Source organism: Aythya marila, assembly GCF_965140915.1.
Source record: "Aythya marila genome assembly, chromosome: 5".
Classification (NCBI taxonomy): domain Eukaryota; kingdom Metazoa; phylum Chordata; class Aves; order Anseriformes; family Anatidae; genus Aythya; species Aythya marila.
The window spans coordinates 63563054-63585594 of NC_139046.1; the positions used below are offsets into that span (position 1 = coordinate 63563054).

A 22541-nucleotide genomic window follows, 5' to 3' on the forward strand; every position below is an offset into this window, starting at 1 on the left:
AACATCACTTGAATGGGCTCACCTCTAAGGTGCAGACCCCATCTGACAGGGAAAACCTCTGATGGTCATAAGGGTCCCATATTGTCTCCAAACATCCTGTAGCAATTACTAGGTAATGAGTATTCTCAGGCTTTAAAGGCCTATTTCAGTTGTGAAAAATAAGACATTTCCCAGTGTATTTTGAATAAATATGTGGCTATGTATGTGCTTATTTAGTTTTTGACAGTGGTAAGAAATAAAAATGAAGGTTGTTTATGCTTGGTTCTGTAGATACTGGCTGTTTATGCTTGGTTCTGTAGGGTAAAATTAATAGATATTACCCTACAACAAAGACAACTCCTTACATTGTAGAAGAGGCTAGTACTATTAAAAACTGATTTAGCACTTGCCGTCTCCAGCTTTTAAGTCTGCACTGCTGTTTGACAGCAATAGCCTTTGTGAAAATGAAAAGAGAATATAATCTGCATTACAAGCTATTTAAGCAGTTTTGTGCAATGATTAGTGCAATTGTGGTTGAAAAATAATGGACATGGAAGAAAAAAGTAAGAATACTTTTTTTTTTTCCTCTTTGAAACTATAAACAAAATCAGTTTTGCCAGTACAAGATCTAGCCTGCAAACATCTTGACAGACTTGGTGACCTGAAGAAATCAATTCAACCCACAAACTACATTTATATTTCATTTATTTAACAAATTAGTTCTAAAATTTAGTATAAAAGGCTTATTTCCTGATATATTGGTGCAGTCAGGACACTTCCATTTAATAAATAATAACAACTGATACAACCACTTTTGTACCGATAGATGTTAACACTCCTTACCCTTTAGTACCTTCCCTTCAAAATCTGGTAGAATTGTAACTGTATGATTGTACGAGACAAAAATTCAAAATAAGATGTGTAATATGGATTTGATGCTTCTCTTTTTTTTTTCTACAACTACTAGTTTAAATTTAGTCTTTTTTTTTTTTTTTTTTTTTTTTTCTTCTATAACTACTAGCTTAAATTTAGTCTCCATGCAGAATTGTCAGTGAGGTTGTCAAGAAATTCATTTTTAAGGAACCTGCAGACAAAGGAATTACTTCTAGAATATGATACAGCTACATACATATTTATGAATGTATGTCTATATTTAAGAATATATGTAGAGAAATATTTTATGTCTATACCTAAGAGATATATTTATACATGTATACAAATAACAACAAAAAAATTCCTAGCAGAAAATCAAAATTCAGAGTAGGAACCAAATCCCAAATGCTGTAAACCCAAAGCTTGCAAACACGGGCTTTTGTGACTTACCTCTTGAGGTATGTTCCATGCCATATAGACATGGCTCTTAAATTCATCCATCCAGACTTCAGCCACCCTTAGTGCGTTTCTCCGGACATGAGCAGTTAGATCTTCTGTGTATGGTTTATGTGCTCTTTCAATGTGGGCAATCCTTGAGCAAGGTAGAACTTCAACACTCCCTCCACACTGCCACACCTAGAAAGAGAAAATACAGCCTGCTAGTGACAGCTCTCTATACCACTGCCAGTGGCGTTTTTAGACAGTTGTGGGAGGAGAAAATTATTACCTTCCCTTACCATGAATTGTTACCACTACTTACCTTCCTACAGAATTTGCATATTACCATTAGCCACCCATTACAATTTTCTGGGATGAATTTAGCTACCCTCAAGATTATTAATAAAATTATTTATAAGGCATCTAAATACAATAGCATCTGGGTTCAAGTTTTAAAGCCTTGCAGGTATTTCTCTTAGATTGCACAGTCCCTCTCAACACATACATGCAATGTTCAGAATCTGGGGCTAGCCAGCCTTACATTACAGAGAAACTAAACCAATGGAATTTTTAAGATCATATATATTCATCTTATGCTTTTTCTGTAAACATAGAAAGGATCAAGTTTATTTCTTTTGGGGAGTGCAAAAGATTAGGAAGATTATCTAGTGAAAATGTTCTGTGAACAATTTCAACACACATTATTCTTACAAATGATAATACACTTATAATGTAGGTTAGTATACCTGCTCAAGCGTGTTTCAGATTTGACCAGTATCACAGTTGAGCTAATGCGCATAACATTTATCATGAGTATTATATTAATTTCTGATTTCCTTCTTTGCTTTCACTTCAAGAGAAAACAACATCCGAAGCCTTAACAGTCAGTAATGTAGCTGAAATATTTTACATATAAGTTCTTTTCCTGTGCATCTTGTATTATGTGAATTTCCCAAAAAGATCAAGACAGCAGATTCTTAATGGCTTAGTGGATGCTGTTCACATGAAAGCCTGTATGTACTCAAACTGTTTGATCCTACCGAACAAGTCCCTCAGTGTTCCAGAGATAGGCATACTGCACTGAAAAGAAAGCATGAAGGAGTTTGCCTTTTGATATTTGCCTTATGAGAATGAAGGAGTTTGTCTTATGATACTGCTAGCAGAGATTCCTGAGGTTTGGTGTCGTATACCAAAATAGCAAAAAATGAAAGCGAGGTGCTCCTTTCCCTGTCCAGCTCATCCAAGAGTGTATAATCTGGTGTCCATGCCAGTGCTCAGGGATGTGGGTTGGCAGAAATTCACAATCTGGAGCTGGTCTCAGACCCTTCAGGTGTGTCTGCCCTATAGGCATATGCTCTACTAAGGAGGCACTTTGTTCAGTCATTCATTTTATATATTTAGACATCTGGCTTGAATACAGCATTTAGATATTTGGCAGCACCTGAGACCAGAAAATGTGGCATGGATTCAGAATGTTTACAAAGCCTTTTCTGAACCGGTGCCTAATTGCATTCGGCATATGCTGGGAGAAGAGATAGAGCGTTGATTTTCAAAGCTCTCTGGAAGATCAGCTATCCCATGGACCTATGGTACAGTCAAGAAGGGAGCTGAAAAGACTTCAGCATGTCTTGTGTCCCTAACTTGGAAAACTGTAAGAATACAAAAATTTAATCACTACCAACATCAAAGTGAAACTGAGATGTTCATAAATATTTAAAAAGAAATAGGCCATTGATCTGGCACAGGAATAAGTAATAATCTTGAAATAGCATTTGTGTTCTTTTAAATTTTCATATAAAGTGGGCAATCCAGTTTACCAAGTTAACAAAAGTACTAGTTTCTCAATGGTTTAATTCTAAATGGTTCAGTTATATTTCGTAATAAAGTTTAAGTGTGAAGTATCATCAGTCTTTGCTCACTCAATGCCTACTTGCGATCCAAGCTATTTCTCAGTACAGCATTGACATCCAACTATAAATTTTCAAAGTTACTCACTGTACACTGTTTAAATTAGTTTAATAAAAGACAAGAAAGACGTGGAGATGGTCATAACTTAGCCTATGTCAACACAATTCACTTACTACATGCCCTGCCTACTCTGCCTAGCCTTTGCTCATTTTAAATAGGGATGGCCTCTCTCTAAGTACAACATGTTAACACGAAATCTTTTGTGGGATTTTCGGTTAAGTCTGAACTGAATGCCATCTTAACAACAAGCTCAGCCAGTTCACTGTCTATAAGAAGCTGTATTTCCACATATCTGATTCTTTTTTCCAGAATCTGAAAATTCAAAGAGTGCATTCCTGTGTAATTTTAGTACAGATTCACTAATCAGTAAAATCTAATTTGACTTTATAATGAAGTCATATGTGCTTTCATAAAACACCCCGAGTTGACCAAGTCTTCCATACAGCTTGTAAATAAGAACTACCTAGTACCTGAATAAACTCTAATAAACCAAATCTGGTGGCCACACCCTTGTATCAGACACTGACAATCTTTGTTCTATTTCTAAAGACTAATTAATTACTCTACAATAACTGTGGATTAACTTAAAAATTTAATGCTAAGAAGGCGCTGTCAATACAGATGCTGACAGAACACACATGTTGCATTGAACAGCTTCAAATGCAAATCCTATCATTTCTGAGCAAAAAACTCGTGCAATCCATCAAAATGTGATTCACATAAACCAAAACTGGACTAGCAGTATATCATAAAATCATAGAATGGCTTGGGGTTAAAGGACTTTAAAGATCATCTGGTTCCAACCTCCCTGCCAAGGGCAGAGACACCTCCCATCAGACCACATTACCCAAAGCCCCATCCAACCTGGCCTTGAACACCTCCAGTGTGTTACAAGAGTGGGATTTTCAAATGGCATGAAACTCTCCTGGAATCTTGATGGACTATGGAATCCTGACTCAAACACACATGCAGAATCTCCAGGCAAGGAACAAAGGGTTTTGCTAGCCCTACTACACTAAATACTAAACACTACACTGAGCAGGATATATGAATATTACACTGTAACATGAAAACTGACTGCTACAGAAAGCATTAGTTTTTCTTGATTCTTCCCTGATTATGTGTGAAATAAGGGAATCTTGCAGCTAGGCCAAGAACACCTATTCATTCTTTCTTTCTTTCCTTAGACCAACTGCACACTTCAGTCTGACCTCTCCCATCCCACCCCTGCCACCTTTATTTGTGGAGATGGTTGGAGCCATCCAACACACTATGATTTTTAAAGACATGCAGATAAGGTATAAATCTCACATCAAAAGTGTATAGGACAGAATCATTAAATACTCTGAACCCTACACCTTTTGGGGAAGGACAGTTTTAATTAAAAAAAAAATAATGTTAAGAAATATATTTTCTTACAGACTCAGCTCAGAGCAAAGACTTTCACAATGGTCTGATATTCATCTATTAAAACTCTTGTAGACCGGTGTAAAGGGACAGTTGCAGTGCCAAGACAACTGACATGAAGCTGAAAAAATAAAATCAGCAGAGCCTGTGACCTAAACTAAGTACAGCAAGTAGCAGACAATAGGAACATTAAGTGAATACAGAGAATCTATTTGAAAAAGGGAGGTAGGAAATGACCTTCCTTTTAAATCTTAGTTGTTGTAGCATATATGGATAATTTGTCCCAGCCCTAAGCACTGCTTACTATTAATTTACTAAAGTACATTACATGTACAATATAACTGTGACCTTAGATCTGCATGAATTTATGTGCAGCGAGGGTAAAGTAGCGCCATAGAGCAAACAAGAAACACATTCTTCACACTGAAAGTAGGAAAGTGGAAGCACTGCAGAGAGAACTAAGTCATGGCCCAACACAACAGTCTGCTAAAGGAGTAAAGGACCACCACAGGTGGCAGACCAGTGGGACAGCACAAACAGGACAGATGCAGAAGCAGTAACACACCAAATGGATTCCATAAGCATTTTTAAAGGTATAAGCCCTAATATCACTGTGTTCATCCATCACTCATTCCCATCAAAATAAGGGCAGTAATGACAGCAGTTGCACAGCCTGCAGTGTGGACCACAGATGGGTGACATCCTTACAAATGTCTACATTCATCTTGTCATAACTTCTCAAAGCAAATTCCATTCACTTCTGGAAAATGTTTTAGTAGACAAAAAATCTCCAGTTCTATTTATGTGTTTTTAAATGCACATCCTCTAGTAAATTATTTTCAATTGCATTTAACCATATTTGAATTTGCATGTTTAATCAAAACAATTACAATTCTGAAGCTGATGTCTCTCTTGAATATTTAATTTATACTTCATTATAAAATGATATAACACTTCCTCATTAATAGTGTTTCTTTTTATCTCTTTAATCACTGAGTGTTCTTTTCATGTTGTGGAAGCTTAATCTAATAAAAAAAAGCCTACACGATGTTGAGCAGTTTATTAGCATGTACTGCACTCATTATATTTACACAGATCATGCAGTTTCTCTGAGAACTTATGTGACCTTGTTTGAAACCGTCATTTCATTTGGACTGCAAACAAAACTTTTTAATAATTAAGTGGTTTGTTGGGATTTCTCAAAAAGCTGAAGCAATATCTAGCTTCTGTGAAGTTTGCTAAAGATGAAATTAGAAGAACTCATTAAAGATATACCCTGAAGAAAAATACAAACAAACAAAAAGTCAGTGTGAATTAATTACTACTATGGATACAAACAAATAGGAACCAATTATCTTAAACATATATTTTGGGTAACAATTTAATGCAAAAAAAAAAATTCTGAATCATGTTTACCGTTGACATTATCAATAACCATTTAGCATTAGCCAATAATAAGCTTGATGCTTTACAGACAAATTGAAAAAAGCTATTGTTATTCCATACCATGAGCAGGGTCTGCGATGATTTTGAGTCTGCATTTTTATTTTGGTGTTTTGACAACTGACTGAAGAAAGGATAGGGAGGATGGTCACATACAAAACCCACTGAAATCCACGTTCATGTTTGCAGTAGCATATGGTGGGTTTTGGATTGGACCCTGAGGGTTTTGGGGTTGTCATGTATATTTGTATATCTGGCTCTGTAATCCTAAAAACTATAGTCACTAGATGAAACACATGAATCTTTATTTAGGTGTATCTCCACTGAAGTCAGATAACGTTCACCAAATAATTGTAATAGTTACAGTAAGTACTGTTGGGTTTGGCTAACCTTCCCCAAATTCACCAAGAATCCCTGTGCAGTTATTCTTATTGCAGTGTTCCTGAACAGGTTCCTCCCATTGAAGAAGTCTGCCATAACATTAGAATTAACCGCAGAGTCCTGGCCTGAGTCATGTAAATGCAGAATTTGAAAAATCAGAATACAGGCAAGCCAGGAAGAGAAAAAACAAACAAACAAACAAACAAAACACTGCTTACTGAAGCTCTGTTTTACTCCCTGCTTCTAGATGCTGAATGGGCTGGAGAAGAAAATCATGACCCTGTGTATACTCCTGCAGAGTGGGAAATTGGGGTGTAACGATTTCAATTGACTACCAACAGTCAGAGCTCAGAACAGCATGCATTCTGTTGTATATCAGAGACTGGAAAGAGATTTTTAAAATTACTTCATCTGTTTTACTGAAGCCCTATGAGGTTTCTGAAGACTATTCTACTTCTCATCATCATACCAGCCTTTCATGCTTTCAGGTAAACTTATCTATTCATGTGTGATGACAGCCTTTCTCCAGAACCAAGCTGATAATATGGAACTGTAAACAGCCTACAAAAACACCCCACACACAATCTAGAAGAATTTTTAGAAGAAAATAAAAAGGCTTTAACATAACTAGAAGTCCTCTTGATTTTTAAAATGTAAATTTTCCCTTAAATCTTGCTTTTGAATTCATCATTAACTGTCTCACAGGCCTCATTTAACATTAATTGTGCCTTTATAAAACATCATAATTGAAAAAGCAATACATGTAAAGATTCCTCCCATATTTAATTGTCAGTAGTTTTCTTCCCCTTTTAGTTAATTGCTTCATTGTGTACTTTTAAAATTGTTTTGTTCTGCAGGGATTAATTTTGCACTTACCTTCATGAGCTGTAAAACTTTTACAATGTATTGTTAAACCACGTATGTTGTGTTGCTGTTCCATAATTGCAGGAAACTACACTATGCCTTGTGTTACCAGGAGATAACACACTTCAAGGATCACTAGGGTGTAAGGCTTCATCCTGTTCTTTTTCAAATGTGTCTATCTCATTGCTAGGCACAGCAAGTAACTGACATAAATCACTGCTACATTGCCAAGTAAAAGTCAAGAGTAGGAAGTCAAATAAATCACTTGTTACCCTAAAAGGTTAAAATGAAGTAAACTGAATTACCAGATCAACATTGGTTAAGTACTCACAGAGCAACATACTGCATTGCCCTTCATTGATGTTTTTGCCTCCCTCTCCTCTGCTGCAGGTGCACTCAGCTTGATCAACCTTGTTAATCTTGCACTAATCCTGAAGACTTCATTGGTACCAGAAGACCAAGTGTCCTGGTTTCAGCTAGGACAGAGTTAATTTTCCTCCTAGTAGCTGATAGGGTGCTATGTTTTGGATTAGGATGAGAAGAGTGCTGATAACACGCTGATGTTTTAATTGTTGCAGAGCAGTGCTTACACCAAGCCAAGGACGTCTCAGCTTCTCGCTCTGTCCTGCCAGAGGGCAGGCTGGGGGTGCAGCAAGAGCTGGGAGGGAACAGACAGCTGACCCAAACTGGCCAAAGGGGTATTCCATACCATCTGGGGTCATGGTATGGAATATACAAGGGTGGCTGGCTGGGGTGGGGGGACCAGCTCCTCGGGGATAGGCTGGGCGTTGGTCAGCGGGTGGTGAGCAATTGCATTGTGCATCACTTGTTTTGTACACATTATTAGTAGCAGTACTACTGTCATTTTCCTTCCCTTCCCTTCCTTTCCCCCTTCCCTTTCCCCTTCCCTTTCCCTTTCCCAATAAACTGTCTCTATCTCAACCCACAGGCTTCATTTTCCTGATTCTCTTCCCCCATCCCAGAGAGGGAGGGGGAAGAGTGAGTGAATGGCTGTGTGGTGCTTAGCTGCTGGCCGGGTTAAACCACAACACCAAGCTAAAAGCGCTGTGACATGTGATGGTATTTAGCTTTTGCAGCTTTGACCCAAACATACTTGATCCTGGCAGAATCCATCTTGGTCACCTAATCAGTTCTGTTACAACACAACAATCCCTTGCCTTCTCACATAGGTCTTTCTCTGATCTTTGTTAGATTACTCAATCAAACTCAAACAGCCTTGCAGAACTAAAAACTCTCTGTAAGTTTAAATTCCAGACACATATCAACTTAAAACTAGTAAGAACATGGAACCTTCTCAGATTAATCCATGAAGGATCGTAATACCAGTAGCTAGACTGTCATTTCCACCATGCTATGACATAAAAAGCAGGGATATTAAACATCAGGCTAGCTTATAATAATGCACTAATTAATTTCCATCTGACCTAAGTCCACAGACTTTTAAGTGCATATTGACTTATAATAGTTTTACTCCTTTCTGAACCACTGCAAAAAACAGTTGCCTTTCTTAAAGCATCCACATGTCTATATTAATGCCCAGCTGGTAATGTGCAACCACACAGGTGTAAGCAGTGAAAAAACATTTGTGAGAAACCTCCAAGAGCCTCTTCCTTCCTTGAAGGGTAGAGTGATGCCACGTACTGCTGGTGCAGTATCAATCACTTACTTTCCTGTGGGAACTGTTAATCTCCAGAAAGAGCAAAAATGCAAAAATGATTCACTGGAAAACTGGTAATGCTGTCTGTGTGTATAATTAGACATGCTGTAGCTGCAGGTTACCTCTTGAGGCATTCATGGGCAAAATGGGGGAAAAAAAAAAAACAACAATTATTCTACTGGAGACTTGACACAAAAACAGAACAAGACACTGAAAGCCAGTTTGTTATGTCATGACTGGCACCCATTTAGAGGCATGACAATTTAAAGCCAATTGCTTCTTTTATACTAAATAGAGGCTGCTTATTTTTCTGAAAAAAATGGCAGCCTTGATAAGAGGGAATTTTAGTATGTGTCATCTTGATATTGAGGATATTAATACAGTGAGGTAATTTCCAAAACAAAATTTTGGAAAAGTTGAAGTAATTTCCAAAACAAAATCTGGTTACACAGAGTGCTAGGCAAATTCTTCAACCCTATTTGCATTGTTAAACACTTTATTTATTTATTTATTTATTTATTTATTTATTTTATTTAATGTTGGTGAAAGTGTGGGCTATGAGAGCATTTGATCATCCCTTTAAGAAGTAAGGTTTGGTCAATCTTTAGAAATTTTTCTTGAAGAGTTCGGTCTAGTAATGTTCTCTTTTTAATTCACAAAATGGAGTTAAATAGATATCACAATGTTAAAAAGTGGTATCTCAAAGTAGCAACTTGACTGTTACTCCTGTACTTCTGAGTTCTCTTCTTCTGCACATCACCAGCCCAATACTGTTCAACAGTACCCGAGATCTTACATTAAGGACTTTTTCTATAAAGCAAATCATTCCCCAGTGGGAAGGGTTAGGGCCTACTTATTAAAATCTATATTACAATATGGCTTTAAGACCACAGCAAGTTATGATGGCTGATAGTGCAAGAATGGGAAACATCTAGATTCATTTTTCTGAAGGGAATTTAGGGAAACATCCATATTGCTCTGTGGAGTGCCATGAAAGGCGACCCAGCAGCAAGGACAAAAAGGGATGTTATGCAAACATGACACATCCCAGTGCTCTCTCCATGCAAACAGCTTCACACAGCAGCTGGGTGAAAAACTTCTTCAACTTTTTTTTTGTTCCCTCACAGTTATTTCTACCTTTTGGCACACTGACCTCTCAATTTTCCTCACACAACAGTTTGTGTGGCACCATGGTAAATCACAACTTGATTAACGTAAAAAATCCTGCAGTTAAAAAGAAAAAAAAAAAAAGTTAAAATGTATAGTTTATATCTGAACTGGAGGTGTTACAGACACAGCATACAGAGCAGCCATTAAGACAGCTATGCTGGCACAGTGAAAGCACGGGCAGAATGCAAGCCTGTGAACAAAGGAGGGCAAGAAGAAGGAGGAGAAAATACAAACCAGACAGCTGTTTGAGACTGATGTATTGTGAAACTACAGCCTAACTTGTACAGTGTTACAAAGTTTTCCTTGATGTCTTTTGACATGTAATATAAATGATTTCATGTTATTCACGGCTGATATTAAAAACACTGACAGGTAAAATTGCTGGAAACTTCTATGTAAAAAGGAAAAAGCCCAAAAAGTTTTCAGATAAACATGGAGATTTGGGAGCAAATGCAAACAGTTGCACTTGCTTGCGATTATCAAAGGAACACTTTTATAAGGGCATATTAGCAGAAAGAAATCTCTGGTGAGAAACCCTAGGGATGCACAAATACTTTCGATCAGAAATGATAGGACATGTAAGCCATCGATAGGCTTTTAGGCACCATATGACAGAGAGTGGGTAAACTAGCCAGCAATCAACAATTATGATCCCAAATGCTGGGGCAGAGAGCTATTTAAAAACAAAAACAAACAAACAAACAAACAAAAAAGATAAATCAAGCTAGAGCCAAATCACTTGGAGATTTAGGATGGATATTAGGAAGAACTTCTTTACTGAAAGGGTTGTGAGGCATTGGAATGGGCTGCCCAGGGGAGTGGTTGAGTCACCATCCCTGGAGGTCTTTAAAAGACATTTAGATGTAGAGTTTAGTGATATGGTTTAGTGGAGTACTGGTTAGTGTTAGGTCAGAGGTTGGACTAGGTGATCTTGGAGGTCTCTTCCAACCTAGATGGTTCTGTGATTCTGTGAAAATAATAAAAATAAAAATACAGAAAAAGGAAGTCAGCCCTGGCATTTAGGGAAAAAATAAAATCAAAGAAGGGCATGATAGACTTCAAATCTGCTTGCACTGCCATAAAAACATCATATAGACAATACCCCCAAGAACATTGGAACATTTTCTGATCATGTTACTCATTCCTACTTCTCTGTTCATAAACCACCCTCTAGTTCTCTGTCAACAAAAAAAAAAAAAGCATCAGGATCAGTTTTGCTTAAACTCTACAAACAAACCTTTAGACTACTGGGAAAGGAAGATAATGTATTTTTTATGCAATTTAATTGCAAATACAACTAATTTCACTATGGCAATATACTTTATAAAAGTAGAGTCCAATATATGTTTTAGTGGGAGCAAGACCCATTCCTTTTCCATTAAAGAGCTATTACCTTCTAACAAAAGTTTATTTTACCCTTTTAACAGATCCATTATATCTCTGTGAACATAAATTCATCTGCAAGCACAAAGTCTTTGTGACACACATAATTACTCTAAGTCAAAGCCTGGGTTTACATTCCCTTGACTCTGATGATGACTCAGTTTGTGACCTGAGGCAAATCACTGAATATTTGTTCATGCATCTCTAAAAGTAGTACAAACAACTTTGTTGTAACACAGTATTTGGAAGCTTCATCAAACATGTAGGCTGCTTTAAAAGACAAAATGATTGCTACAGGCTTGCTCTTGATAGAAAATCTTCTGCCGACATCAGTAGAAATTGGAAGATGCTTCTAGGAAGCCTACTGAAAACTAGTCTTGAACCATCTAGTACAGGATCTAATTGATTGTACCTAATTTACTGCAATGTATTTGTAGGGGTTTCTGTAACTGCATGTATAGCTTGTCCAAACACAGCCCAGAAAGGAGAGTCTAAATAAAGGTGAAAAATCCCAGCCTTATACTCACATTTATACAAACTATGAGTTTGTAATTGGTCTCTTGGATAAGCAGTGTGATTCCAGTTTGCCCTTCAAATATAATCTGGTCCCTTCAAAGCACACAGGTCCATCTAATTGGGAATGATCAAAAATAATCCAAAAGGAATCATTACTCATCCCAATGTGAATTTAAGAATATGATTCTGGGACAAAGTAAGTGAATCTTTCAGCAATCCCAGACTAAGAGACTGAGCTGCACAAAAGGGTGCTGCCAAGTCTTGCATCAACCAGCCAGTCTTTATTTTGTTACAGGTCACACGAATAGCTTTGCAAGAAAATATTTGCTTGAGGTGAAAATACAGCATTGCTTCTAAGATTTTAAAATGTATTCCTACTTTGAACTCATCTGTCAACTTCTAGCTCATGGAAACAGAATTCTATTAATATGTATTTGATAATATATGTTTAAGGTTTCACAAATATTCTTACAAAGCCATAGACAAGGTAAAAATCTTAGAAGTTAAAATAATACCACAAATTTGAGACAAATAGTGCTGAGTAAATAAACTAATTCATCAGAGTGAAGAGAATAAACCTCCATTCAAAGACCTGTTTTCTGTGGTTTGATACAATTTACCAACAATGGGGGCTTCAGCTACAGTTTCCAATAGTTGAGATTTTCATATACTCATGTAACACAAAAAACTAGACATTTGTGCAGATAATGAGGTGACAAAAATACCTCCTAGGAGAGGATTCTGGGGTAAGATTCCATTGCCTCAGGATCTAATTCCTGGCTGTACACAGTAAGAACTCCATTAGTTTACTTTAAAACACACCATTTCAAGAATTCAGAAGACAGGTGTTTTCTCCTTTATAATGAGAAGAAATCCTAAGTAGGTATACTTTGCTTCTCAGGAGCACTTCAGCTAGGAAATTAAATCTCATTTCACATCATTGAAGAAGCAGCTGCTAACAAAGCAAATGGAGAATAAGTCTTTGACTGTGCATAGGCATAGAGGTACCAAGTTCACCCTGATACCAGTTTATCTACATCATTATACGATGTTGTAGCTGATATGCGTGAGTTTGGCTAACAGTTTTATATCCTCTGGAACAAAACAGTAATATAAGGTGCAGGACCTTGTTCTACTTAACGTGTTTAAGATAAACAAGTAGCTCAAATGATCATTTCTATTACTGGTCTTTCTGTAGTTGAATGTTTAACTGTTCTCATCCTGTAAATATTTGTTCTTACATGCTTATTACATGAATTTTCTCAATGAAAGAATTGACTTCCGGTACGTAAATACTGCAAAGGGAACAGGCTATGTTCCTGCTTCTTGGACAGCCTGGACACTAGGCCAGTTTGAGCACACTTGGTGTCTGCTTCTCCATCCCTACATGATAATGCATAACACAGCAGAATACTAGATGAAGCTTGATGCTTCTTAAAAAAGGAGAACAGTGATAAAAGATGAAGCATAGTGAGCAATCTGTAGTCATGGACTGGAGAGCATCATTTTAAAATGGAAACATTATTTATTGCACCGACTCTGTAATTATAATGTAGCTTTTGGAGAAAAATCCGTATTGATTGATCATAAGCGCTGCAGTTGAAAGCAACATGGGTAATCTAGAGGTAAATATTTTTGTGCTGCAGAGACAAGGTATATTTCAGCATCAAAGACAGACCATCTGGCATGCAATCACCTTCTGACCATAGTCTTCTGCATAGCCCTATCTAAAAGAAAACCACTAAGGATGAGTGCTTAGGATGCAACTGGATGATGGCACAGCTGCCCGCATTGTGACAGCACATTTTTAGCAGCCACATGTACTTTGTCAAGAAACTGTATGGTCACAGGTGTGCACCCGCAGCAGATGGCTGAGGAAAGGAGCTTGCTCATGAAGCTTAACAACTATAGAAAAAATACTATAATTTCCAGAAGCTCTAATATTGCACTGTACATTTATATTCATTCTGGTATCATCTGGGATATGCTGAGGATTGTGAAAAGAGTTAGTAATAAACTGTTGAAAATTCTGCTCAGTGATTTGTTTTGATACAGCTAGGAACACAGATCTAAGTCAGGATAAAGTTAGATGAGGCAGCATACATTACACTACCTTGCACATGACAATCTGCTGCAGATGAAAGTATTTTATGTAGGTCAGGCACTGCTTCACTGGAGACGGGAAAAAAAAAAGGCCATAAGGAAATCAGAGCAGTGTTGGGTCTTATTCCAGTGATCCAGTCTACTCCAAAGTTTCAGTTAAACAGAGATTTCTGTCTCTCTGGTCTTGTCTATCAAAGTACTCATCATGATCAACTTCTGCAAGGCTAAGTCTAACGGACTGGATAGCATATATCTCGTGATACAGAACTAGATAAAACTCTTTATGTTCACAGGGAGACTACAGTTTTGTCAGTTGTGGAAAGAAGAGTAAAATCAAAGTGACACTAATTTTCAACTCATTGAAACACTGAGCTGCAAAATTCTGTTTCAGGAGCAGAATAAGGCTCTCTGTCCCTCCCAGTGAAGAGAATGGTGTTACTAAAAGAAGCAGACTTGGTTTTCGCTGTCCTTATCCTTACAATTGTGCTCTAATGTAACTGAGAGGGTACCTGCCTTTCAGTCTTCCTGCAATAATAGTTTATCTCTGAGAGATAGGAGGAAAATAATTGCAGAAACCCAGAAGTATTTTTTGGTTATATCTCACAGTCTCATCAGAGAATTATTTATTTTTTGATGTGTTTTTTTTTTTTTTTTTTACTTTGCTTTTATATAACTATATTTTTAATCTGGCAACCAAAAAGCACAAAATACTATCTTCCACTAACATTTCAATAGCAAGGTTTAGAATTTAATTCTTATAACACACATCATTCCATTTTTCATTACCACCTATCAATCTAGAAATTTCTCTCGTATCAAAAAAAATGAAAGATTCTCAAAATGAGCAACACTTTATTTCTGGATGGCATTTAGTTGTGATGAGAGATGCAAAGAGGTACACAAAACACACGAAATACTACACATAGTAAACAGATGGAAGAAGAAAATACGTGCACTTGTGCAACTTCAGTACTTTATAAATACCTTAATACCCTTGCAGAGGGAAGGCAGCATAAATGCCTGTATATTTCAGCTTGCTCCATAGTGATTTTCCTAATTTAAATAAACAAATTAATCTAGAAAGGCTTTTCCCATTACATCTATGAGAAACTATCCTCCTTACTGAGCTCAGGATCATAGGTACACAGGGATTTTTAGGTATCATCTCTGCAGAATAATACCAAATTCTGTATTTATATTATTTTTCCATATAAGTTCTTAAAAAAAAAGATATGGGATATTATTTAAGATATATTTATATATATTTTATATATAATATAACAAAACACAACATAATATAATATTGTAGATATATTTATATTTTTAAGAGATTTTTTTAAGATATATTTTTCCCCTTCTCAAATACAACAATCCTTACAACTACATAGCAGTAGCATGCATGTTATTTGCATGCTGTCACCCATACATATGTGACTCCTTTTTTTCCCCTATAATAAAGACCATGTCGTACTTTTTAATGCAAGCCACCACTGATGTTTGTTTACATTCCTTACCCTGATCCCAAGCTCCACGTTCTCCCCTCCATACACTTCCATGCCTTCATCTAGTAAGCCAATCTCTTGGAAATATTCTCTGTCTACTATGAAGCACCCAATCAATGCAGGACTTCTGGAAGAAAAAAACAGGAGCAAGCAAAATTAACAGACAGAATACAAACAATTTTATTATTCCAAAATTGACTATATTTATCATTGCTGGGTCAAACAGTGTGTCAAGACGGATTCTTAAGAAGGTAGTCCTCAAATAGATTTATTCAGCTTTGTTTTCTAATGTTCTTGATTCTGTAGTGAAGAAAGCACTGGAAGAAAAGAGACTCAAAATGACTGGACAAACACATTCACCACAACAGGCAGGACATAAGGATTAAAAAAGAGTAGACCCAACAGCTGCAACTTCGATTCTGAGGCACCAGCCATTGTAGCCAAAACGTGGAGTAGTCTATCCCTACTAAGTTCTCAGGTGTCTGTGATAATTAAAAGGGATACCCAATGATGCATGGTTTTCTAAGTTTAGCTAGAAGCTAGGGTCATCTTAATGGCTCAGGAGCGGTCTGTCCCCATGTGCCCAAAGATGAGCTGGTGTGGAAGAAGACCTGTCTGGCTGCACAGGGAGTTGTGCCTACACCTTAGGAAAAAAAGAGGGTTTATGAGCTATGGAAAAGACAGCAGACCACTCAGAAGGATTATAAGGATGTTGTAAGTATGTGTAGGGAGAAAATTAGAAAGGACAAAGCTCATCTGGAGCTCAATCTGGCTACTGCCGTTAAAGACAACAGAAAATGTTTTTGTAAATACATTAACACGAAAAGGAGGACTAAGGAGAATCTCCACCCTTTACTGGATGCAGGGGGAAACTTAGTGATGAGAGATGAGGAAAAGGCTGAGGTGCTTAATGCCTTCTTTGCCTTAGTCTTTAGTGGCAAGACCGGTTGTTCTCTGGATACCCAGTACCCTGAGCTGGTGGAAGGGGATGGGGAGCACACTGTGGCCCTCACAATCCACAAGGAAATGGTTGGCGACCTGCTACAGCACTTGGATGTACGCAAGTCAATGGGGCCAGATGGGATCCACCCAAGGGTGCTGAGAGAACTGGTGGAAGAAAAGGCCAAGCCCCTTTCCATCATTTATCAACAGTCCTGGCTATCAGGGGAGGTCCCAGTTGACTGGCAGCTAGCAAACGTGATGCCCATCTACAAGGATGGCTGGCGGGTAGACCCAGGAAACTATAGGCCTGTCAGTTTGACCTCAGTGCCAGGGAAGCTCATGGAGCAGATCCTCCTGAGAGTCATCACGTGGCACTTGCAGGGCAAGCAGGCGATCAGGCCCAGTCAACATGGGTTTATGAAAGGCAGGTCCTGCTTGACGAACCTGATCTCCTTCTATGATAAAGTGATGCTTGATGGATGATGGAAAGGCTGTGGATGTGGTCTACCTTGACTTCAGTACAGCTTTTGACACCGTTTCCCACAGCATTCTCCTCAAGAAACTGGCTGCTCTTGGCTTGGACTGGCGCACACTTCATTGGGTTAGAAACTGGCTGGATAGCCGGGCCCAAAGAGTCATGGTGAATGGAGTTAAATCCAGTTGGAGGCCGGTCACTAGTGGCGTCCCCCACAGCTCAGTACTAGGCCCAGTTCTCTTTAATACCTTTATCAATGATCTGAGTGAGGGGATCAAGTGCACCCTCAGTAAGTTTGCAGATGATACAAGGTCTCTTCCAACCTATATGATTCTGTGGTTCTGGAAACATTCAAGCTGCAGTACGTGTAGACATCTGCTTTCAAACAGATTATAGGACGTCTTAATCACAAGCTGTAAAATTCTACATAATTCTATACATTTGTTCCTTGAAGTGCTATACTCCCTACTTCACAACAGTGAACAATCATTTCTGATATATTTATGAATGAAGAAAACAAGTTAACTGTTGCTTCTGACAGAAAACAAGTTAACTGTTGCTTCTGACATTCTTTTAGAAGTATTTTTCAGAGCATCTGCTTCCCTTTTTTATAATTCTAGAGTCATATTTGGAGGCATGACAGACACCATCAATACATGTGGTGTTTGTTTTTTTTTGTTTGTTTCTTTTTTTTAATTATCCATCACATGTGCACAGCATATCTCACTGAATAAAAGGCTCCAGAGAAATGGCTAGGGAAAAATGTAAACATCCAATATTCTTAAAGGGTATTTGCTCCACAGTACTCACAAAGCGCATAGTTTTTATATAATTCAGAACAGAAGATTTGCTCGTCATTATGAGCTTAGGTACCTTTAACTTAAAAAGTAACCATAATTAATATAGAAGGTTTGCCTCTCCAGGAATTAGTAGAATATTTCAAGGCATTTTCATAATAATAACACAGTTCATTAATGCTATGAAACCCTTCTAATGATGTGGAAATTACCACCCCTTTTTATGTCCGTGGCAAACCTGTGAATTTTTAGCTACTACTTCCCAATTCTGAATCCTGTTCTAACGATCAGCACGTGGATCAGAGCAGTCACATGTCTAAGCTGATAACTCCCCAGAAGAGATGTCTGCCTGGAAAGAAAAAACCACTGGATGAGATACCCCTCTTTCACTGACTGCATGGAAACAAGTAACTGAGTGCTACTGATGAACCCCCCCCATGCTGCTGCTGCTATTTAAGGTTCTGCTTTGCAGCTGGTGAAAACAGTCTACACACTTGCTTTCTGCAGAGCTAGAAAACAGGTACCCATGACCCCCTTAGTATGAATGCCTACACAAAAAAAAAGGACTGGAAACCCAGGAGAGCTGCAGAGGGATTCAGAAGCCTCTATCTCCCTCCCAGAGGTAAGGGTATTGTTCTGGGCCAGCCCAACAATGCTCTAGCTGTGATAACAAAAAACACAGCTAGATTGTACTAAAGCAAGAATTTATTACAGTTGTTGCTAACATACTTTTGGTGGACCAGCATTAACTCTGATGACACAATACAGCTATAAAGCTATATGGCAGTATTACGAAGAATACAACTGTTACATTAGTTATGTTATATAATGAATTTGTAAAGAAAATTCTGTTTCTGGCCCATTACCACTAAATTATCAGACAACATTTGGAGAAAGAGCGCTGCTGAGCATTCAAGTCTACTGTTCCATTTTAGCTATTTTTTCCCATGCTAATAACAATGAAACCTATTAAAAAACATAATATTAAAAAACCTACTGATAAAGGTTTTCTTGATATATGTAGGGGGAGCAAGGACACAGATCAAGGACATTTAACTAATTTAACATCTAATTTAACATTGAAGTCAGTAAGACCTATTATGTAGCTGAGACCACTCACCATCTGTCACATCTAGATGAGCATTTCCTGCGATACACTAATCTGGGTCACAGTTGCATGTTACCTTATTGGAGCAGTTGTGTTCTCCAGTTTCCACCATGACCTAGGAGGGTTCAGATAGCGGCACCATAGCTCCCAGTCAAACCCTTGTGCTGAAAGGGGATATTCTTCTATTTCGAAATTATCATACTTAATGTTATCAAATGATGGAGAAATGACCCTTTTTCTGTTTTCCTTTATCCTAGTGAGCACTGGTTCAGCCCTAAAAAAATATATAAAAAAATAAAAAATTAAGACTATGTAGTAGGATAGCAATGATGGAAATAGCTTACACTGTATATTTCAGAAGGAGCGATGTCTATAGGTGTTAGCTATTCAGAGCTTCCTTTGCTTTGAGACAGAGATTTGACGGAGCAGGACCTGCCCCAAAATAATGCAGTGCAATATTTTATCAATGACTCTCTGTTATTATCCTTGATGTTAGCTGGAAATGGAAGAAATTACTATGTGCATTATCACAGAGCATTTACACCCCTGCTACCAAGTAACGATAACTTCAGGCTCTCAATATCATCAAGGGCATCAAGATCAGAGTTAATATTAGATTTATCCTGCAGACAGCACCTCCTGCCTTTTTACAATCTTTTTTACTCAAGAAACAGAGATATTAAATCTAGACCAAACCAGTTCAAATACATGTTTTTAGGTATGCGCTACTTTTGCAAAGAGCAGCAACCTCAGAGACAAAATGACACTTCTTTGTTTATACTGTAAAACATAAAAGAAACTTTCTCTAGTATTATTAAAAGAAGGTCAATTTGCTTCAGCCATTTGCCTATAAGGAGCATTACTGGAGGGAGCTCATCTCTGAAAAATATGAGCATAGAAAATAGAATTTTTTCTCAGCAGTTTGTCCTTTATCAGGAATATAAGGTATTTGGAAGCTACATAAATGTGAAGCATTTTCTGTTTCCTGAGAACAATTTACAATATTGTCCTGAGATTTGAAGAGAACTCAAGCAACTCAAAGAAGCAAAACCTGTATCATAAGTGTGCTGCCCCTAACTGCAAGCCCTTACCTAGTATCTGTAACTAGTCTACCTTACTCAGCTTCTTTATGTCAAAATTACCATTTACTTGAATGAAAAACGATAATACACAATAGATTCAGATATTTTAGATACATTTTGACAGCAAGTGGGAACTCACTTTATGCACAGTTTTCCAGTATAGTTAAATACATTGTAATTGCAACCAGGAGATAACTCACACTAGAAAAATATATACAGACTGTTACATAGCACAAATACATTTTTGGTGATTGTGTCCATCTCTGAATCCTTATTAAAAAGATCAGAATATTAATTCATCATCTATATGCAAGAGAAACAGCATTTAGTAATTTATAAACAGTGCTTAGAAAAGGCCCCTTTATCAGATAAATACAAGGAGACACATACCATCCCACATTGAATTCTACATGGGCATCAAAGAGAGCAACTACTGGTGCTGTGGCTACTCTCCATCCACTGACTCGAGATCGAATCAGCCCCTCTTGTTTGCTGTGTCGAACAACCTTGATGAAACCAGGCTTCCGAGCATTCACTTCATCAACATACTTCTTTAGTTTCTCCTTGAGTTCTTCTGTGCAAAGGAAAGAATTGGATGTTAAGAAATAGCAGCTCGCCAAGACATAAAAACCTGCTCTTTCAGCAAAACAGGAGTCTTCTCACAGGGGAATACTTCATGTTGATTTAACTATTAAGACTTCTTACAAAAAAAAAAAAAAAAAAAAAAAAAAGAGAGAGAGAGAGAGAGAAGGAAAGAGAAGGAATGCAAATTATATAGTAATAAAAAACTGAAGTGCAACAATTCAGCCTACGTGATTGCCAAAATCCTGTCGCTGTTTAACATTAACATGCCACAAAATAAAGCACTAGGTCATAAAGTACCATAGCTACAGTACATATTATGTTACTGTAGCAACAAATAAGTTAACTAACTTATATTTCCAGAAAAAAATAAGGCAAAGTATTTTCCATTAACTTCCTTTACTAATATTTCAAGAAGTGAAAGAAATTAATAAAATTAAGTATTTATACTTTTTCCATATTTTTTTTCCCTGAACTTGGACAATACCCTTCTATCTTAACTAAGAAGTTCTATGACTTCGTCTCTTTTTTTCAGCAGAACAAAGACCAGTAAAAGCACTGGAGGAGAATTACTCCTAATTAAAACATGATAACCTACTTCATCGACAGTTATTGCATCTCTGACTTTAAGACCACTGCATGAGAAAACTCCATACGAAGACCTGAAATACAGTGTTCACAGTTATTGTTTATTAGCATTGCGATGTTCTTTTTATGTTATGGTAGCACTAAGAATTCCCTTGGCATTATTAAATTTCCTTTCTTCACAATCTCTCCACAAATCCTGAAATGTCTTTGCTGCAAGGCAGAATATTGCTCCTGCGGTTATGATGATTAACTGGAAATTGTCAGATCTGCATTAAGAGTTCCATTCTGCCTAGCCCTTCCTGTGAAATCTTTGGCAAGCCACTTGACATCTTCATAAATCAATTCCACACCTGTGAAATGTCATCACCACACTTGTTTCTTCTTTTTGGTCTATTTAGACTTGAAGCTCTAGAGACCACACTTTGCTTTTTTCATGCATTTGCACAGTACCTAGCACAATGGAATAGGGGGCATCAGGCAACTGGTGGCTCCCAGCACAGCCCCGGAGGGAGCAGCACCCTGGAGTCTGCAGTGGGAAGGGAGTACCTTAGCTTCTGCCATGCTGGCTGGACCAAGCACGAGCACATGTATTTTCAGTGAGCTTCTGTTCAAGAGCTAGTTGTTTATACAAGTCAGGTACGCTTGTCTGCAGTCCTGAAGGTTCACAAAAAAGTGAACACATTGCTTCCATCAAAACATATGAAATAGGTTTCTTACTCAGAAATCTGTTTGCTTCCCATAGAGCTCTGCTCCTCTGAGCCTTGTGTGTGTGCCATCTGCCATTTCCACAGTTTTCCTCTCTTGCTGATTTTAGCCCCTGATCCATCCATACACACCAGATAAGTTGGTCATGCCATTGTTTTTCCTATTTCCCGGAGAAAAAAACCCTTGGGTTTTTTTTGCTCAGACGTTCAGTGCCAAGCTATCCCTTGGTTGTAGCTTCCAATGCTCTCGCTAACGTGAAATAAAGTTTTCATCAAAGAATTAATACTATTAACCAACTTACAAGGTATTTAGCATCCCCATAAGCTTCAGGAAGTCTGTGACATTTCATAAAGGCCCAGTGTAGTAATAACAATATTCACAAAGTACTCCCATCAATGTCATATTTCTGGTCTTAATGCACTTGCATGAAAAACAAACCATGGGTTTTCTCCTGTAGTTTCTAACATTTGTTCTTCACCACATTCTTATTTCATTCATTCTTTAATTTGGATTACACATGTGTAATATATATAATAACCAATGTACGTATTGATTGC

The 22541-nt window shown here is 37.5% G+C and overlaps 1 protein-coding gene across 7 annotated transcripts in view; it reads right to left on the minus strand.

The window, feature by feature from the left end:
• GALNT18 (polypeptide N-acetylgalactosaminyltransferase 18) overlaps positions 1 to 22541 on the minus strand; it is a 345491-nt gene that overhangs the window by 88641 nt on the left and 234309 nt on the right. For 6 of the 7 annotated variants that reach the window (XM_082760491.1, XM_082760495.1, XM_082760492.1 and 3 more), the window contains 4 exons: positions 20500 to 20683; positions 19104 to 19301; positions 15718 to 15832; positions 1303 to 1488 (listed from right to left, as the gene is read on the minus strand). In XM_082760491.1, the coding sequence (XP_082616617.1) occupies positions 1303 to 1488; positions 15718 to 15832; positions 19104 to 19301; positions 20500 to 20683 (683 nt within the window). The remainder of the gene's footprint in view (positions 1 to 1302; positions 1489 to 15717; positions 15833 to 19103; positions 19302 to 20499; positions 20684 to 22541) is intronic. The other variant, XM_082760490.1, reaches the window with a different exon arrangement.